The sequence below is a fragment of the Triturus cristatus genome, chromosome 12 (genome assembly GCF_964204655.1).
Source record: "Triturus cristatus chromosome 12, aTriCri1.1, whole genome shotgun sequence".
Lineage (NCBI taxonomy): Eukaryota > Metazoa > Chordata > Amphibia > Caudata > Salamandridae > Triturus > Triturus cristatus.
Window position 1 is genome coordinate 849,278,655 of NC_140595.1, and position 17,757 is coordinate 849,296,411.

Below are 17,757 nucleotides of genomic sequence, written 5' to 3' on the forward strand. Positions count from 1 at the left end.
CCAGATGTATATGCTTAGCCCCCCCTACACCCACCTTATCGCCAACTCCCACCCCCCAATTGCCACCCTGCTGGCATCAGTGCGGCCCTCGGCCACATCACTGACGAAACATTTTGGCCCCTGGGAAATTGTTTGCAAGTATCCATGGCCTAGGGGGTCACAGGGATAGAGTTGCCACGAGAGCATTTTCCAGTCCAGTCCTCGTCTTAAGAGCGCGGCCGCCATAGACCCTAAGGAAGTGGTCCTGATGCTGGTGATGCAGGATAAGAAGATGCTCGAAGATGCTTCAGTTGTGGTGGGGTCGAAGGGGGTGCCCTTATGGTGGTTCCTAAGTCCACAGGTAATGTGGGGCGACTTTGACCACACGGGTCGGGGTCCACGAAGTCCTCATTCTGGGGGGTGAAGGGCTTCTGGTTACAGGCTACAGCGGTCGAAGTCAAATCCTTTAATGGGGGCTAATGACCCTATTGGGCATATAAATCAGATTCTTTTTTTTAATAACCAATTTTATTGATTTTATTGATTTTATTTATTTTTAATCTTTTCATTAACAAAGCTCAGGAACAGCGCAGACACATAAATCCTAATCCGGGTTACACGACAATCTTCTGCTTGACTTCACCAAACGAGCGGCCTTGGCCCTGGACCTCACGAGTGTAGTCGGGGAAGATCATGAGGGTTTGGCCTTCATACTTGAGGTGTTGCCGCTTACGGGCTTCGGCCAGTACAGAGTCTTGGTCCCTAAAGTTAAGGATCCGCATTATGATCGGTCTGTGAGGTGCTCCCGTGGCGGTTTGGGCACAAGTGAGCGGTGCACCTGCTCAATCGCGAACCATGGGGAGAGGGAGGCCTCGGGCATCCATGAGCACAAGCAGCCCTCCACTAAGTCTGCCGCCCGGCCTTGCTCCGCACCCTCCGGAAATCCCACCAAGCGAAGGCTGTTGCGTCGGGATCTGTTTTCGGCATCCTCAACCTGCCGGTGAAGCTCCTGAGTGTGAGACTGGAGACGAACGACTTGCTCCTTAAGTTGCTGGACCTCATCCTCCACGGTGGATATACGGGATTCGGTTTCTTTAATCCGGGCCGTGGCATTGAGAAGATCTTGCCGGATGAGGGTCACATTGACCCGGACTTCAACTATCTTACCCTCCACCGAAGATTGCGAGGCATGGATAGCCTGGAGGATAGTGGACAGGTCTGCAACGGAAGGGGCGTCTTTGTCCGCAGTCCCCCTAGTCGCCCCAGAGTCCTTGGTAGTGAACCGGTCTATTTTAGTCTGGGTGGGTTTTTGATGCTTTGTCCCTACCCATGGTTGCCGCCCAGCAAGGCAAGAGGTCTAAACGTTCCTCTGGTGATCGGGCGGGAAGAAGGAAGAACAGAGGAGGAGGATGAGGAGAGAGGGGGGGAGGCCCAGGCCGCTCCGCGTCCCGCCGCCCGATACTCTCCCCCAGCAGGCCCACCCGTGGCCGTGGGTGAGAATTCAGGCTTGTGGGGTCTCACAGGTGGGACGGGATCAATGCCGGGACCGGGGCACGAGGGCCGGCTCAAATGAGGGAACAGGTTACAGCCCCAGGATGCGCAGAGAGTGGGTCAGCCGGGGGGGGGCGAAAAACGAGAAGACTCCTCACGCTACTCCACCCGATGAGGTGGCCGAAACTCCCCCAGAAGGGCTCCGTCTACCCCCCGCCACCAGATCCACAGCGGCCCACAAGAAAGGAAGCGGTCCCCCAGTATGCCACCGCTGCTCGAGTCAGCAGCCGAGGTGCCCTCCGCACACCGCCGGTGCGCCGGGGAGGGGAGCACGTGCTATAAGGCTGCTTCACACAGCCTCTACCAGTCCCAAACCACTGCTGCCAGCCAGAGGGGCACAGGGAACCTCGCACACTCAGGGTCTCAGGACACAATGGGGGTGGGGGGGTTTTGTTTGTAAGAAGACGGATCCCCGCCCCCCCAATCGATGGCCGAACCCCCACCACCCAGGGTCAAGGCCAAGCAGGGCAACAGGCCGGAGTCAGTGGACACCCTCGCTCCTCACCTCCACAGCCCGCTGTTATGACAGTGCGGCAGTCCTCTACAAGGCCTCGTAGCCACTCTCGGCGCTCGGCCTCTTCCCGGGGGAGGGCCCGCATCCGGCCCGCATCCGGCGCGAGGCCTCTGTAGCACCGGTCCAGCCCCTATGTGGTGTCGCGGAGGGGAAAGGATCACACACCCCTCTCGCCGCTGTCCAACTGACAGCCGAGCACACTGCAGACGGTGCGGCACCCAGCCGGTGCACAAGCCCGGCCCCCCGAGCCGCCAGTCGCAGACCCAGAGTTCAGGCCCGGCACCCGGCCAGGAACCTGCGCGGGCTCCACCAGGTCGGAGCACCATAGAAACGCCAGGTAAGAAGCACCTCTCCACTCTACCTCCCAATCGTGCGCCCCAGCACACCAGCACCGCAGTGTCCACTTCAGGATGTGCGGCGAGCAGGGCCTCCCTAGGCCGCTCTAGCACCCTCAGGCCAGCCAGGCACGGTCCGGCGCTAAGGGGGGGTCGGCACCGCAGACTCCAGCCGGGGCAGGGCCAAAAGCCCCCCGGGGTCCTCCCGTCTCTGCACCACACTTAGAGCAGCCCTAGAGCTCGGGGCATTAGGGCGAACCAGGAGACCACCGCGACAGGGCCGCCATCTTGGGATCGCCGCGAGGCAGGACTCCCCCAGCAAGGTTTGCCTGTGAAGGCCCTGATGCCTCCAACACCGCCTCCAGGAAGGGCTATGGGGTCTAGGACAGCCAGGCAGTCGGGTTTTAGGGTAAGGACTCTCCGATGGTGGTGGATTAAAGAGAGGATGACGGAGGGGTCCGGAGCACTTCTAAAGTGCGACCCCCATCTTGACGCTCCAGGCCACACCCCCCTAAATCGGAATCTTATGGCACTCACGGGCCAGGCTGACTCAGATGCTACGTTTGGCCATTGAGGATTGATCTTAGTGGGGTGTCCGGCGGCAGGTAGCAGCATATCTTTTCCGGTGGTTAGCAGCTTGCCGGTTTTGTCTACTTCAGCTCTTTTGTCCCTGGAGCTGGTTCCAGGGCACCAGCAGACTGATCCTTTGAGTCACTTCTTTGGTCTCGGGCTGGGTATCAACTTTTTCCTGAGCTAGAAGCCACAGCCACAGGCACAGTCCAAACTTTGCTAGCCGAAAGTGCAGCAGGTGCAGTCCAGTAGATGGTGCTGCCTTTCTTTGCGCAATTCCGAGGGTAGCAGTGCAGCGCTTCTTCGTCCTCTTTCCAAATCCAGTGTGATCTAAAAGTCCAAGGTGCCAGGGGTACCCTATTTATCCTGTTGAAGGGCCCCAGGGGGACCACATGGTTACTAGCCAATGGGTTACCAGGTCCCCTCCCTCTTGGTGACAACTTTTTGGTGATGTGTGGCATATGGCATTCCCAGAGTGTACCATTCTGGCCACTCTCAAGATGTCAGGACCCTCCTTGGATGTGAGGAGCTCTGCAGCCCACACTAGAGGTGTGCCTATCTAGGGCTACACACCCCATGGGGGCTGGGTTTCTCTGTCTGGCTTTGCATCCAGCGAGTCTACAAGAACCAATGGCAGCCCCTTGGGATTGTTATCACCATTTGCCCATCAAATGTAGCTGCCCTCTTGAAGTTTGTCTTTTGGGCTTACACCGAGTGGTTTCCTGCGAAGGGAAGGTAGCACTTCACCCTGAGGCAGGCTGTGTATGATCCTAAGCCTGGGAGTCGTTCACACGTCTCCCCAGGCAGATAGTAAGCTGTCTGTGGGCCTAGCCTGTGTGAGGCTACTGAACCACTGGGGCACAGAGTGGCAACTTTCTAAAAGTTGCTTTACTTTAATAATGACATTAAATTCGACCTGGGCATCAGGTCGGGTTTCATGCCACAATTAATTTTGTACCTTACAGTACCCAGGTAGGCAGTTCAGTTCCAAAGTTAGCCAGGCTGGGGTGCCAGCCGGTAACTCGGTATTAGCCAAAGGGGGTACTAACTTTTCCACAACAAAATGACAATTTAGAGATTTTGCTGCTAAGACATATATAAGCATATATGTCCAACTTAATAATATACGGCTTCCTGCCAAAGGGTTTTCATTGGCCTTCCTTAGAGGAGACTTAAGGGAAGTGTTAAGGGAAGTGGTGGTTTGCCGTTGGTTTGCAGGGAACAGTCAAAGTAGCAGTGCAAATACTGCTCTTCCAGTCGGCACTCGCACGCTGGGAGCCATCTCGTACCTTGGTACACACAGGGTGACACAACTACTGCTGCAGCCCTGGGGGAGCACTCTGCCTTACATGCCCTAGGTACCCTGGGTACCCTATACTATAAGTAAGCCAGTCCTTGCCTTATTGCTATATGTTGGATGACCAATTCAACATACAGTTTGTAAGGGGTTAAAGCACTGGCACTGAGGTCTGGTCAGCAGGCCTCGGCGCACTCTCAGAGTCGAGAAACCAGCAGCATCAGTCCAAAAATATGGGGGTGAACATGTAAAAAGAGGCGTCTCCTTACAGGTGCCGGCTGGGTTCATAATTTGGAGGGTTACATATGGATGCGGTCTTTGTAGGAGGCTGGATCTCTATATAGTTCTCTAAACGAAGCACACTGTGCAGAGTCCAGAGGGTCCCTTATTGGCCTACAGAGGCAAAAGCAGATCATACTAACGCTCTCTTTGGGGTAGTGCGGGCGAGCAGTCAGGCTTATCAGAGGGCAGTGTTAAGGATTGGTTGTACTCACAGAGGCGATGAATGAGACGCACACTCGAGAATAAATCAGAGACCAATTTAGCAAAAGAACACTTCTTTTTATAAATATTTTCAAACCAAGACATTCGTTCAACGGTAAGTACTAATTTTCTTAGAAATTATCAAAGATTGGTAAATAGTCAAAGTTGTGCACTTTTATGCAAAATGCAATCCTATTGGAGGAAGAAGCATGTATGTGTAGAAATCACTGCAGATGGTTCTAGGGGTTCACTTTCTGTATTTGGAGTGATGGCTAACCAAGGTCCAAAAATCTACCAGTGGTTTGTCAAGAGCGTCCCAAATTCGGCTGGGAGCAGGATGCTTGGAGAGTTGGTAGCTGGTGTGCTACAAAGAAGGTGGGACACCTAAAAACAGGCTGCGCTGGGGGACTTCTAGGCAAGTCTGAGGGCTCCCGAAAGGAGGCTGAGTTCTAAGGGTCTTAGAGACAAGGGGGCAAGCCAGTTTGTCGCTATCCCTGCAAGTGGGCTAAGTACACAGCATGTAGGTTGGCGGGGCCCTGTGTGTGAAGGCGCTACTCATGGTTAGGGGCAAATAGATGGTAGGGACGATTTCAGGACTGAAGAGCCACTCACAGAGTGGGTCTTAGGGGTGCTGACGTACCCCGACAGGTGCTTGCTTCCTGGGCAGTTGGAGTCCCGACTGGACTCTTATAGTTGCCAGGCATCCGGTACCCCAGGGGTCAGTACGGCACGGCTCCAGATGGTCCTGGTGCCTCCACACTTGGGGAAACAGATCTGATGCTCAAGGAAACGAGTACCTCTTCCTGGCCGGTTGCTGCACTGGTGGCGCCAGGAGCTGCAAGTAGGGGGACCAGGCGTCTGTGGTTCGGTACCCGTGGGCTGCAGGGGAAAAGCTCCTCTACTCCAAGGGAGGTCTTGGGCGATTTGCAAAGCGCTGGTGATCTTCTGGGGTTCATCTCAGTGGTTGAGTTTTGAAGTGGCAGGCAGGGTTTGGAGTCAAAAGTCCACAGCAGTCACTCAGTTCTGGGGTTCAGCAGCTCTTGTTTGTTTTTTTGGTCTTTAGGTCCATCGAATCTGAAGTTTTGATTCAAGGAGTGCCACCTAAATACCCAATTTGGGGGAATTTAAGGGAGTGACGGGTAGTAGCTAATGGGCTACCTACACTTAGGGAGCCTACACTCTTTATAAGACCACTTCTTGTGGGAATTGGGCGCAACCATGACCCTGATAGACTAATTTTCTCCAACACAAGATGAAGGAATCTGAAAAGTTGGGTCCACATCACCTGTCCCACCTAAGGGGTGGTGCTGGCTGAATGTGGGCACACCTCCTAATCTTACTAATTTTCCCGCCTGTCCTCTCACCCAAACTGGGGTCAGGAGAGGAGGGTTGGCATTTCCCACTTACTGGAGAGGTCTTGGTCGCATTTCAACGGCGGCATGGCCTTTGAAGCTTTCCTGCCTGGAAGGCAATTCCGAGCTTGGAGGATGTGTCAACACCTCTTCGCAGAGCAGACATCGTTGCCGATCTCTGAGAGAGAAAGCTTCCACCCCAGAAGGCCAGAAACATGTCTAGTGGTGGTCGGCAGGTTGAGACCAGTCAGTAACCACATTAATAGTCTGTAGGTTTTCAGGGGGCACCTCTAAGGTGCCCTCTGTGCATTTATTAATAAATCCCACACTGGCATCAGCACTGGTTTATTAAGATAAGATGTTTGGTACCAAACATCTGTGGGTGCAGGAAAGTCATCCTGGAGCTGGGAACTCATAACGATGAGCGTCCGGCCAGTGTTCTTTCTGCGGCTCCCCTGCACATTTATAATTGCCAAGAAAGGACTCGGAGATTGTAGGGTCATATCTGCTCAGACAGGTATGTCCCCACGTGGGATATAGTGCACCCTGCCATAGGGCTGTAAGGCCTGTTGTAGGAGTGGCTTACCAATATCTCACACAGTTTCTGGGGGCCTGACACACAGAGATGCCCATAAAGCTCCCACATTACAGTAGTGGCAGGGGTCCCGCTAGGTGCAGTGGTAACGTCTACCTTTGATGAATGTTTGACTATGAAGGAGATGCCTCCCACACTCATGGACACAAGATGGGCAGGTGAAGCGTTGCACTTCACCAGATGACCAGTTTTTAGTGCTTTGAACAATACCAAGGGTACTCGGTAATAAAGGATATCTTTCAGTATACCCTAGTTATTTTTAACTATATTTGCTCTAAGCAGGACCTGAGTATTTGTCCGGAAACAAGATTTATAAGAACTCCCGGGGCATTTGTTTTCCCTCGGTTGAGTCCGCTGGAGTAGCATTGTTCCTACCCCAGTGTAAGAGGTCGTCAATAATGAAGCATCCATTGATACGTTAAGGGTGAGACGACCTCTCAAATATCTTTTGAAGACCCTAACCTTTTAAGTCTGAAGTATGAATTCACAGTGGTGACTATATAAACCTAGAGTATTTTTGTTGATCTCACAGGGATGTGTGCTATGTCGACTCTTCGTTTTTGTCTGCACCAAGACAAGCAGCTTGCATGGCAGTTTGCATGATCTTGGTGGGGGATCCCTAGGGGGGCACAATTTGTGCTGCAGCCTTAGTGGACCCTCTTCAGTCCCAATGCCCTAGGTACTAGGGGTACCATTTACTAGGGACTTATGTGGGGACTGAAGTTTGTGCCAATTGTGGAACAATGGTACTGTTTGAGGGAAAGAGCTCTGTCACTGGGGACCTGGTTGGCAGGGACCCAGTGCACTTTCAGTCAAAATCACATCAAATACCAGGCAAAACGTAGGGTAACCATGTCAAAAGAGGCACTTTCCTACACGACCCCCCCCCAAACAATAGGAAATTAAACTAACCTTTACCAAGAGAGTCTTCATCTTCTAAGTGGAAGAGCCTGGAAAGGCTATCTGCTTTGGCATGGGCAGCCCCAGGTCTGTGCTCCACTGCAAAGTCCACTCCCTGTAGGCCACCTTAACAGTTTGGGGTTTTCACCTTTCATTTTGCATAAGCCATCTGAGAGGCCTGTGGTTGGTTTGAACAAGGAAGTGAGAGCCAAACAGGCATGGCCTCAGCTTCGTCAGGGGCCAAAGCACAGCAAAGGCCTCCCTCTCAATGGCACTCCAACGCTGCTCCCTGGGAAGAAGCCTTCTGCTAATGAATGCAGCAGGTTGATCATGACCATCATCATGGGTTTGGGATAGGACCGCTCCGATCCCATGTTCAGTGGCATCTGTCTGCGCTATAGACTGCTTGGTGTAAGCTGAAGCTTTTAGAATGGGTGCTGAGCACATTACTTCCTTCAGAGTGTCAAGAGCCTTTTGACAACTCCCTGCCAAGTTAACTTTCTTTGGCATCTTTTTTGGAGGCCACTTCTGTGACAGGAACCCCAGTGGACTCCTATCCCCTCACAAATCTCCAGCAATGCCCATTCGAGCCAAGTAATGCCCTGACTTGAGTCTGAGTGGATGGAAATACCCAGTCTAGAATTGTCTGGATCTTGGTTTGTAAGGGTTGAACGTGGCCTCCACCTACCAGGTGGCCCAAGTATACAACCGTGCCCTGCCCTAGCTGGCACTTGCTTGCCTTGATAGTGAGGCCTGCACTTCTCAGAGCTTCAAGGACCTTGTCAAGATAGATCAGATGATCCTGCCAGGATGAGCAAAAGACAGCAGTATCATCAAGATAGGCTGCACTAAAGGATGCCTGCCCGACAAAGACCTTGTTCACCAACCTTTTGAAGGTGGCAGGGGCATTCTTTAATCCAAAGGGCATGACAGTAAATTGATCATGCCCATCTGGGGTTGAGAATGCGGATTTCTCTTTTACTCCAGGGGTCAAACCTATCTACTAGTACCCACATGTGAGATCAAAAGTACTGAGATATTTGGCTGCCCCTAACCTGTCAATTACGTTTTCCAGCCCTAGGAATTGAGTGTGCATCAGTCTTGGTTACAGCATCGAGGCACCTATAGTCCACACAAAACCTAATCTTTTTCTTTCCACCCTGGGTGTGAGGTTTGGGGACTAGGACAACTGGGCTGGTCCAGAGGCTCTCACAAGGTCCGATGACACCCAATTCCAGCATCTTGCTTACTTCAGCTTTGATGCTCTCTTCGAAATGATCTGACTGCCTATAGACTCTGTTTTTGACAGGTAGGCAGTCCCCGGTGTCCACATCATGTGTACACCAGTTAGTCTGACCAGGGGTCAAAGAGAACAGCTCAGCATACTGAGGTAGTACTTGCCTGAAATCAGTCTGCTGTTGGGCAGTGAGGGTGTCTGACAAGACCGCTCCTTCTGCAGACCCATCGTTAGGGTTGTTTGAGAAGAGGTCAGGGAGAGGTTCCCTCTCTGCTTCCAGATCCTCATCTGTGACCATCTCCATGATCAGTTCAGCCCTGTCATGATTGGGTTTCAGGCGGTTGACATTGATGATCCTCTTGGGGTTCCTTCAACTTCCAAGGTCCACCTGATAGGTGACCTCCACGTTTCTCTCTAGGATAGGGTAAGGCCCAGGACATTTGTCCTGGTGGGCCCTAGGAGCCACAGGCTCCAAAACCTACACCTTTTGTCCTGGTTGGAAGGCCACAATGGCAGCCTTTTGGTTATACCAGAGCTTCTGGAGCTCTTGGCTGGCCTCACAGTTCTTATTTGCTTTTTTCTTGTACTCCGCCATTCTGGAACGGAGGCCAAGCACATTATCCACAATGCCATGTTTAGGCTCTGTGAGAGGCTTCTTCCAATTTTCCTTCACAAGACACAATGGCCCCCTTACAGGATGACCAAACAGAAGTTCAAAGGGGAAGAACCCTACTCCTTTCTGTGGCGCTTCTCTGTAGGTGAAAAGCAGGCATGGCAGTAAGACATCCCATTTCCGTCTGAGTTTTTCAGATCGGCCACCAATCATACCTTTCAAGGTCTTGTTTAATCTTTCAGCAAGGCCATTTGTCTGCGGGGGATATGGGGTGGTGAACTTGTAAGTTACTCCACATTCTTCCTACTTGTGCTTCAGGTAATCAAACATTACATTTGTACCTCTGTCTGACATCACCTCGTTTGGAAAGCCCACTATGGTAAAAATACCAATTAGGGCCCTAGCCTCTGCAGGAGTGGTGGTAGTCCTTAGGGGAATTGTTTCAGAATACCTGGTAGCATGAGCCACTACTTCTAGTATACACAGGAGTTGCAAAACTCCTCCACCTTCTGGGGCCTACCTGGCCAGTAGAAATGGTTCACCAGCCTACTGTAAGTTTTGGTCTGGCCAAGACGCCCAGCTAGGGAGATGCCATGGGCCAATGTGAGGAGAAACTCTCTAAACTGGTGAGGCACAATCACTCTCCTAGTGGCTCCAGGCTTGGGGTCTTTGAACTCAGTGTACAGGAGTCCTTCCTCCCAATAGGTCCTGTGAGACCCACTGACATCTCCCTTTTCCTGATCAGCAGCTTGCTGTCTCAGGCGTTCAAGAGTGGGACAGGTCCTCATCCTATAGTCTTGCTTAAAGAGAAGGGAGTTTGGCTTCTTCCTCTGGAGTTGGAGTGAGGTAGCCTGACACAGCTGGGTCAGAAATGATTGACAAATCCTAGAATTACAGCAAGAGAAGGCTTGCCGTCATGTCTTCTCCTTCCTGCACTTTATGTCTCCAGGCTCATGAGGTTGCTTGAGAGTGCAGATCAAATCGTCTGTTGCTAATCCCAGAACTCATATTGGCAAGCACTTTGCATGTGTATTGTCATGGCCACTAAAGCCCTTTACCATGATTCACTGTTTAGATCTCGATGAAGATCAGCGCTCTTGGTGTAATGTTTTCACCTGCAGGTGTTGGCAAAGATTGCTGAAAAACTGTCTGCTTCTGTGTGTTGAGATTTATAGCCCTGACAAGCTCTTGAGGCGGAAGTACTTACCTGCTCTGGCTTTCACAGGTGGCACTCTTGGAGAGGCACCCTTCTACATTATTTCTTGAGGGAGGCACCCGTGCAGGAGTTGAGGTGCCACCATAGGTCCTCCACCGGGTGTGACACCTGATGCAAATTTGACACGTTTGCCTGTGAGGTACTCGGGAGCAAAGTAGGTGCCCTTTTCAAAGATAAAACACGGGGGAGTCACCAGTGGGAAATAAACGTGAACATTCAAAGTCTGGTAAATGCGGAGTATGGAGTATGTGTGTGTGCTTGGTAAGAAGGTGGAGACTGTTGGCCGTGGAGCCCTTGTAAACATTGAGTTTTACACCAGGGACCAGATGGTCCTGATAACAGCTGGGTGACCTCAAAGGCAGTCAGAAACTCCTGCAATATGCCGACCATGGGATGTAGGAGCCATTGATACTCGAATTATGTCCCATCTTATTGTTTTCAATCTGCAGAAGGTGCCCTAATATCCCTGAAATAAAGCACTTTGAAGGACACCGACAGGCACTTTAATCTGTCACCGCTCCCAACATTGACTCCCCAATCATATCAACTTCCCGCCCCAAGAAAGGGATTGACCCCTGAGGGTTTAGTAAACTGCACTGGGTGAGGACTCGACTATGAAGCATGCCACACAGATATATCTGGGTGAGAGTCCGTAAATAAAACAGGATGACTCCCTCAAGAAATAATGTAGGAGTGTCCCTCTCGAGTGGCTTTGATTTAAGGGTGTCCAGGGAACAAAGGCCCCCTCCTTGTATCTTCCTCACACCCTCCGCCTTGAATGAGTTGTCACAGGCGGTAGCCAGAGGTGGTCACTTGTCTATATTTGATTGGTAGCAGAGTTCCTGATTCTCCTGCAGCGTCAGAGGGGATTCTCCGGGTAACCATGAGTGCTGCTGTTATCAGCATCCCCCCTGATGCAGTTGTTATGGTACTTATCTGTGATAAAGCTCCCATGCACATATATCACACTTCTTGGCACTGCCTGAGCTGGTGTGTTTGCCTTGGTTTTTGGTGACCTCATCCCAGAATGTCCTGCTGTGACAGGTTTCTATGGCTTCCTGATCACGAGGGAGATCTGCTTACATGTAAATGGTAACGGCAGCATGTTCCACCCGAGGTCCACCCGCCCAGGAGAAGCTACAGCGCCTCACTGCTCCTTCCTCACTCCGGAGCAGCTGGTACCCCAGCTCCGCCCGCTGCTCTGGCCATGGAGGAGCTACTGGAATATTGTCGCTTTTTAACCAGCTTTGGCAGCGGACTTGTAGTTTGACCATGCACAGTTCTCTGTATTCTGAAGAGTCCTCACTGTGGGGCTGGGTCTGGTGACATAGTGTCTAATGTGTCCACTGTAGGGGCCTGTGTTTGACCTCATGGTCACAGGTTCATATCCAGCCGGGGCCTTTCAGCCTTTCAACCTTCTGAGGCCGATAAAATGAGTACCATTAAGTTGGGTAACAATAACCATCTGTTATTCAGCACCAAGAGGCCCGTCTGGGTGAACGTGCGCTTTACAAATACACATCTTGCATTATGTTTTATGGAAGAGGCATTCTCTGTGCACTTCATTCATGCAGATAGTCTCGCTGTCCTGCACATTTGGGTGTTCGGACTGTCCTGATGCAGTCATTAGGGGTAAAAGCAGTTCTTAAAATATTTGAGATCATGGGACTGATATAGAAGCATCCATCCAACCTTCCTAGGTAAAACCAGCCAATTGGCCATTGTGTGAGAGAGGGGAGCCCGACCATTCATGGATGCTGGCGATGCACGGGTGACCGGGAGCATGCCACATGCCCCACCCCCTGCTCTGACTCCCAGGAGGGTCCAACGTTCAGCACCTCAGTCCTGGCAGAGTTCAGTGCCTTAAAATGTAAATAATTCATCTTTTGAACTCTATTTGGCAACTCACGTCTGCTTGACCATCAGCTTTACAGCCTTGGAGTTTTACTCAACTTGAAACAAGTGGGGGCCATCAATACAAATGTGAATTTGATGTAAAAGCCCCTGGTTTACTGAGGAAGCCGATGGAGGGGGACCAGCGTTTCCCAAACTCGGGGTCGCATTCTGACTTTTAATGGCTCTGGAAAGTCCAAACAATAAATAAAGATGGCTTTAAATTCTGTATTTATCTTGTCACACTTGCTGGTGCTTCAAAGACTGAGGTCAAATGCCAGGCTGTCTTCTTACAGACTGCTGCTTATTCTTCTAACACGGGGATTGGTGTTTACTTTTCTTTCTCTGACTGCAAAGGGAGAGAGCTTCTGAAAGTGAATTATGGGACAGTCTAGTTGGAGTACAGGGAGTGTGGAAGGAACAGCTGTGGGATGTTGTGTTTTTGCAACACAGAACAAGATGTAAAAACCTGTTACTAAACTGTACACAATCAGCAGCTAGGAAAGCTAAAATTAAGCATTAGTTTTGTATTTCTGAAGTTTGCTGGAAACAGATTTTAATAGTATTAAAACAAATCAAAACACTTTACTTGGAGGTGCACAAATGATAAAAAATTTACAGAAACCTGATTTCCACACATTATCACGTGTGTGCTTTGTAGTTTTTTCAGTAAAACTTCAAGTCTGTGCTAAGTTTGCGGCCATGGAAAATGTGCTGTCTGTAGATGACAGGGCACTACCACTCAATGTTATAGTTGCATTAAAAAAATCACTTGCCTCATGTCTATTAAATGTAGCTGGGTCGCGAAAGGTTGTCGCTTTAAAAAGCGGGTCACGGTTCTAAACAGTTTGAAACCACTGATGTAGACATTCAAGAAGGGTGTCGAGAAGGCTGCGTCTCATGGAATCCCTCAAGCGATGGAAGGTGGGCTGATCAGACCGGTCATGGCAGTGGCCCAAGTTATCACTGACTGAGAGGACGCAATCTGTTGTCTGATCTTACATTTTGCGGCAGTGCACATTTTGTAACGAGAGAACAATGATAAGCTGGCTCGCTTAGTCTGTTACTCTGTGTCACATCCTTCCCAGCCTGGGTACGTGCAACTGACTGCGCTACACATGGATCTCAGTATCAGGCGTCCGTTCTTCTGCGTGTAACCACGAACTCCACCATCTAAACCAGTCTTCATTACATTCCGCTCGAACACTTACGTTACAGCTCTACGGAGTCCCAAAGGGTTCCATCATTTCTAATTCGCAGGACGCTACACTCTGTTCACTTACATATCGTCCGGTGTGGTCTGTTGCCATGACAATCCTCCATTTTTTTCAAAGGTAGAGGCAGGACTCTGCCCAGTGAGCTTCTAAATAGAGTTTTGACGCGTGGGTACGGTAGACCTGAATAGTGGGTTTCCACTGCCTCTGGGCCTAGTGGTGTTTGTTCATGTTTACGTGTGAATTGTTAATTCCCAGCATTATTGCTTATCTTACTGCTTTTTCTGAGTGGCCCTTCAGCTGTGGTGAGGGAGGGTTTCCATGATGGACCTATTAATAAACCAGTCTGGGGTTCAGATATTACTGTGTGATGCCGTGTCCTTGCCAGCGTGTGCTGTTTCCGTGCTGTAACACTTGATCTCTTCAGAGTTGTCATAAAAGAATTTACAGAATAGGCAAGCATCAGTGATTGTCTTGGCACAACTCACATGCCAATGGGATTGCTGAAGTCCTTAATAGTTTTCTAAAGTCCTTTTAGGGTAGATTTCTCCCCAAAGTGTTAATGCTGTGCTCCCTTAGCATGTCCGACAGACCATCTCTGAATGTTTGCTTGTTGGCCTGGTTGTTGGGTTTTCAATATTTTGTGGAGCTTTGGGATTCACCATCTCAGTCCTGCTTTTAGACTTTTGAATATTATCTTTGTTTTAGGAAGCCAGGACTTTCTCCCAGCTGTTTATGGGACTCTGCAGTTTCATTGGTATTCTGGCCAACGTGAAGGGCTGTCGAGTCTGACTGAGGTCGCCTTTCTAACGATTCGCTAGCAATGGTCTTGTGCTGATATCAGTCATCGTGGTACGGCTTGGAAGGAGGCGCTCTTACTGCAGGGCATTTAGCCTGTTGTACAAGATGTAGTATTGGTTATGCGTTGAGGTGCTCATTTTCAGGATGCAATGTCTGCCGTGTGCCCTGAGCCTTGTATATTGACTGGCCCTTGAACCTGTCTAGTGATGGATCAGCATGGCCAGACTTGCCTTATGCGCCCCTTTACGGTGCCCGCCGCATGCCCACCACTCAGGCCCTCTGAGCCCGGACCTTGCCTCCTATGTTTGCTTGTGTCCAGGTCCTCCTGGGCTCAACCCATGCTGCGTTCTTTAAACTGACTCAACATCTTGGGAGGGAAAGCCGGGGTCCCTGAGGTTGCGCTGTTCCCCTCATCCGATATGCAATATTCCAAAACCCACTTAAAAGGTACAAAACAACTGTTAGTTTCTAAGTGCTTTGTCCTAGTCTCATGAACTGAATGTCAGAAAGGACAAAACCCTGCAGTGTCCCGAAGACCCTTGCAGTGTCACCACCTCACCAGACCGATCTGCCCAAATCAGAGCTGGGGGTTTCAGAATTGAAAACACAAATGCAGCCACCATTCAACCAACCTCTGTATTTTCTAAGCAGGGACCTGTGGTTCTGTATCTGGGGTTGCTTCGCTAACGCCGCTGTTTCTTTTCTGCTCCAGGAGAGAAGTACGAACTTCACGCAGGAACCGAGTCCACGCCCAGTGTCGTCGTCCACGTCTGCGAGAGTGAGACCGAAGAGGAGGAGGATGACATGAAATGTCCAAAACAAAAGATTGTCCCTACCAAGCGCCCCACTGAGCCCTCTCCGCTAGCAAACTAGCCCAAAGCTGTCTACAAGCGCTTCAGTAGGAGATAGTAGAGTGTAGTAGAGTTTCAATGCAATTAAGACCACACACCATGACATCTAAATGTATTTGCACCTCCTATACATATTGGCAGTTTCTGTAGGGAAAATATCAGATGTAGTGTAAATGCTGTCTGTATTTAATTGATTCTTGGTCATTTATTGTCCACGTGTCATCTGTACCATCGTCTCAATGTCCTCCTCTCTGGCTTTTCATGGCACTTACCTTTTGTATTCCAGTGTTACTGTTCATTTTAACTCCTAACAGTCTGCACTTTAAGTTACAGAAACAGCCCTCCAACAAATTGTCAGTCAATGTTAGCAAAGAAACTAGTTTTTTTTTATTACCAATGGTTTTTAAGTTGATTGTTTTATGATTCCTTGTATTATGCTTCGGTTTGGCAACATTGCTTGAAGGATTGTGTGGTTCCCTCTTGTTCCAGAAGGCCTGAGGCCGGTCCCTTGAAAAACCTTACACTCCTCCAGGGATGAGGGGTTCACTCCTCCAGGGATGAGGGGTTCCCTTGCACTCCTCCAGGGATGAGGGGTTCCCTTACACTCCTCCAGGGATGAGGGGTTCCCTTACACTCCTCCAGGGATGAGGGGTTCACTTGCACTCCTCCAGGGATGAGGGGTTCCCTTACACTCCTCCAGGGATGAGGGGTTCACTTGCACTCCTCCAGGGATGAGGGGTTCACTTACACTCCTCCAGGGATGAGGGGTTCACTTACACTCCTCCAGGGATGAGGGGTTCCCTTGCACTCCTCCAGGGATGAGGGGTTCACTTACACTCCTCCAGGGATGAGGGGTTCCCTTACACTCCTCCAGGGATGAGGGGTTCCCTTACACTCCTCCAGGGATGAGGGGTTCGCTTGCACTCCTCCAGGGATGAGGGGTTCACTTACACTCCTCCAGGGATGAGGGGTTCACTTGCACTCCTCCAGGGATGTGGGGTTCACTTACACTCCTCCAGGGATGAGGGGTTCACTTACACTCCTCCAGGGATGAGGGGTTCACTCCTCCAGGGATGAGGGGTTCGCTTGCACTCCTCCAGGGATGTGGGGTTCACTTACACTCCTCCAGGGATGAGGGGTTCCCTTACACTCCTCCAGGGATGAGGGGTTCGCTTGCACTCCTCCAGGGATGAGGGGTTCACTTACACTCCTCCAGGGATGAGGGGTTCCCTAACACTCCTCCAGGGATGAGGGGTTCACTTGTGAGCAACAGTTTGTCATTTTGTAAAAAATGTGTAAAAGCGCAGGACGAATCCCCCACGAAGGGTGTTTATTGAAAAACAAATTTGCACTTACTTCCCATTTTCCAATAATCGTTGTTTACTCCCAATAAAATATCGTTTTCTAATATTCATTCGTTGATCCCAAGTAGGTGTTTTTGGGGTCAATGAAAAATCATATTTATGTTTTACTCCAATTGTAGATTTTTGGTCCCAATTAAACCTACATTTTATATTTTCTTTTCTTTTATCTAGAAGTAGTTTCTTCAAATGAAGTAGAAGTTTTTAATTCTGCCAATTTTCTACAATTAGTGGTTCACACAGAGCCACAGCCAGTTGGATTTGTATCCTATTTATTTTTTTGTTACACCCTCCCCCACAAAGTCATTTGTTTGCTGGAAAGTTCCAGCAAAAATTCCAACCAGGCACATAGTGTCCTTTTTATCCCGTTGTCTTTTCCTTCAACGTTTGTGTGCAGCCGTTGATGCCAGGCCGCCTTCAGGTCAGTGTTCACCCTGCACAGCTCTTCGTGACACACACTGCATCTGTGTCGAGCTCATTTGTGGAACGTTTGGAGGGTGAAGTGCTGTGTATCCGACCATCACAATATTCCTTATTGCGCAGGGCTGGTGTGTTCTTGGTGTTCTAAGGAGAAGCACATCCTATTGGGAGGGTCTTTTAAAAGTCATTCTTGGTTCCTTTTGCAAGCAGCCCGCCCTCTTTAGAGCGGGGGCTGTGAAGTCTTGTTGTTATTGTATAGAACTGTGTATATAAAATGACTTAATTTATTCTTTGGCTTTTGCTGAACAGAACGACTCATTAAAATATTTCTAAAAATACCTGGTCATCTTTTATTCCAAGAGAGCATTTTACATGGAATGATTGTATTGATTTTGGGGCATGTTGTAAGCTTTATAGAGGACTGAAATACCCCAGCACAGCTGCTCATTACTGAGCCCAGAGTCCACCAACCAGGACTTGGAGGGAAAGGCTTGCCTGCTGGCAGTGCCGGAAGTTACGATGGGTCTGGGGGTTTCTCAGGTGCAACCACTGAAGGTTCTAGAGCATGGCTGAGA

General features: G+C 50.1%; 1 protein-coding gene across 1 annotated transcript in view; it reads left to right on the forward strand.

Moving 5' to 3' along the window:
- Positions 1 to 17,518, forward strand: part of RCAN3 (regulator of calcineurin 3) — a 124,046-nt gene extending 106,528 nt beyond the window's left edge. The window contains exon 5 of the mRNA XM_085636910.1: positions 15,263 to 17,518. Within this exon, the coding sequence (XP_085493036.1) occupies positions 15,263 to 15,423 (161 nt within the window). The 3' untranslated portion in view covers positions 15,424 to 17,518. The remainder of the gene's footprint in view (positions 1 to 15,262) is intronic.
- Positions 17,519 to 17,757: the final 239 nt, after the last annotated feature.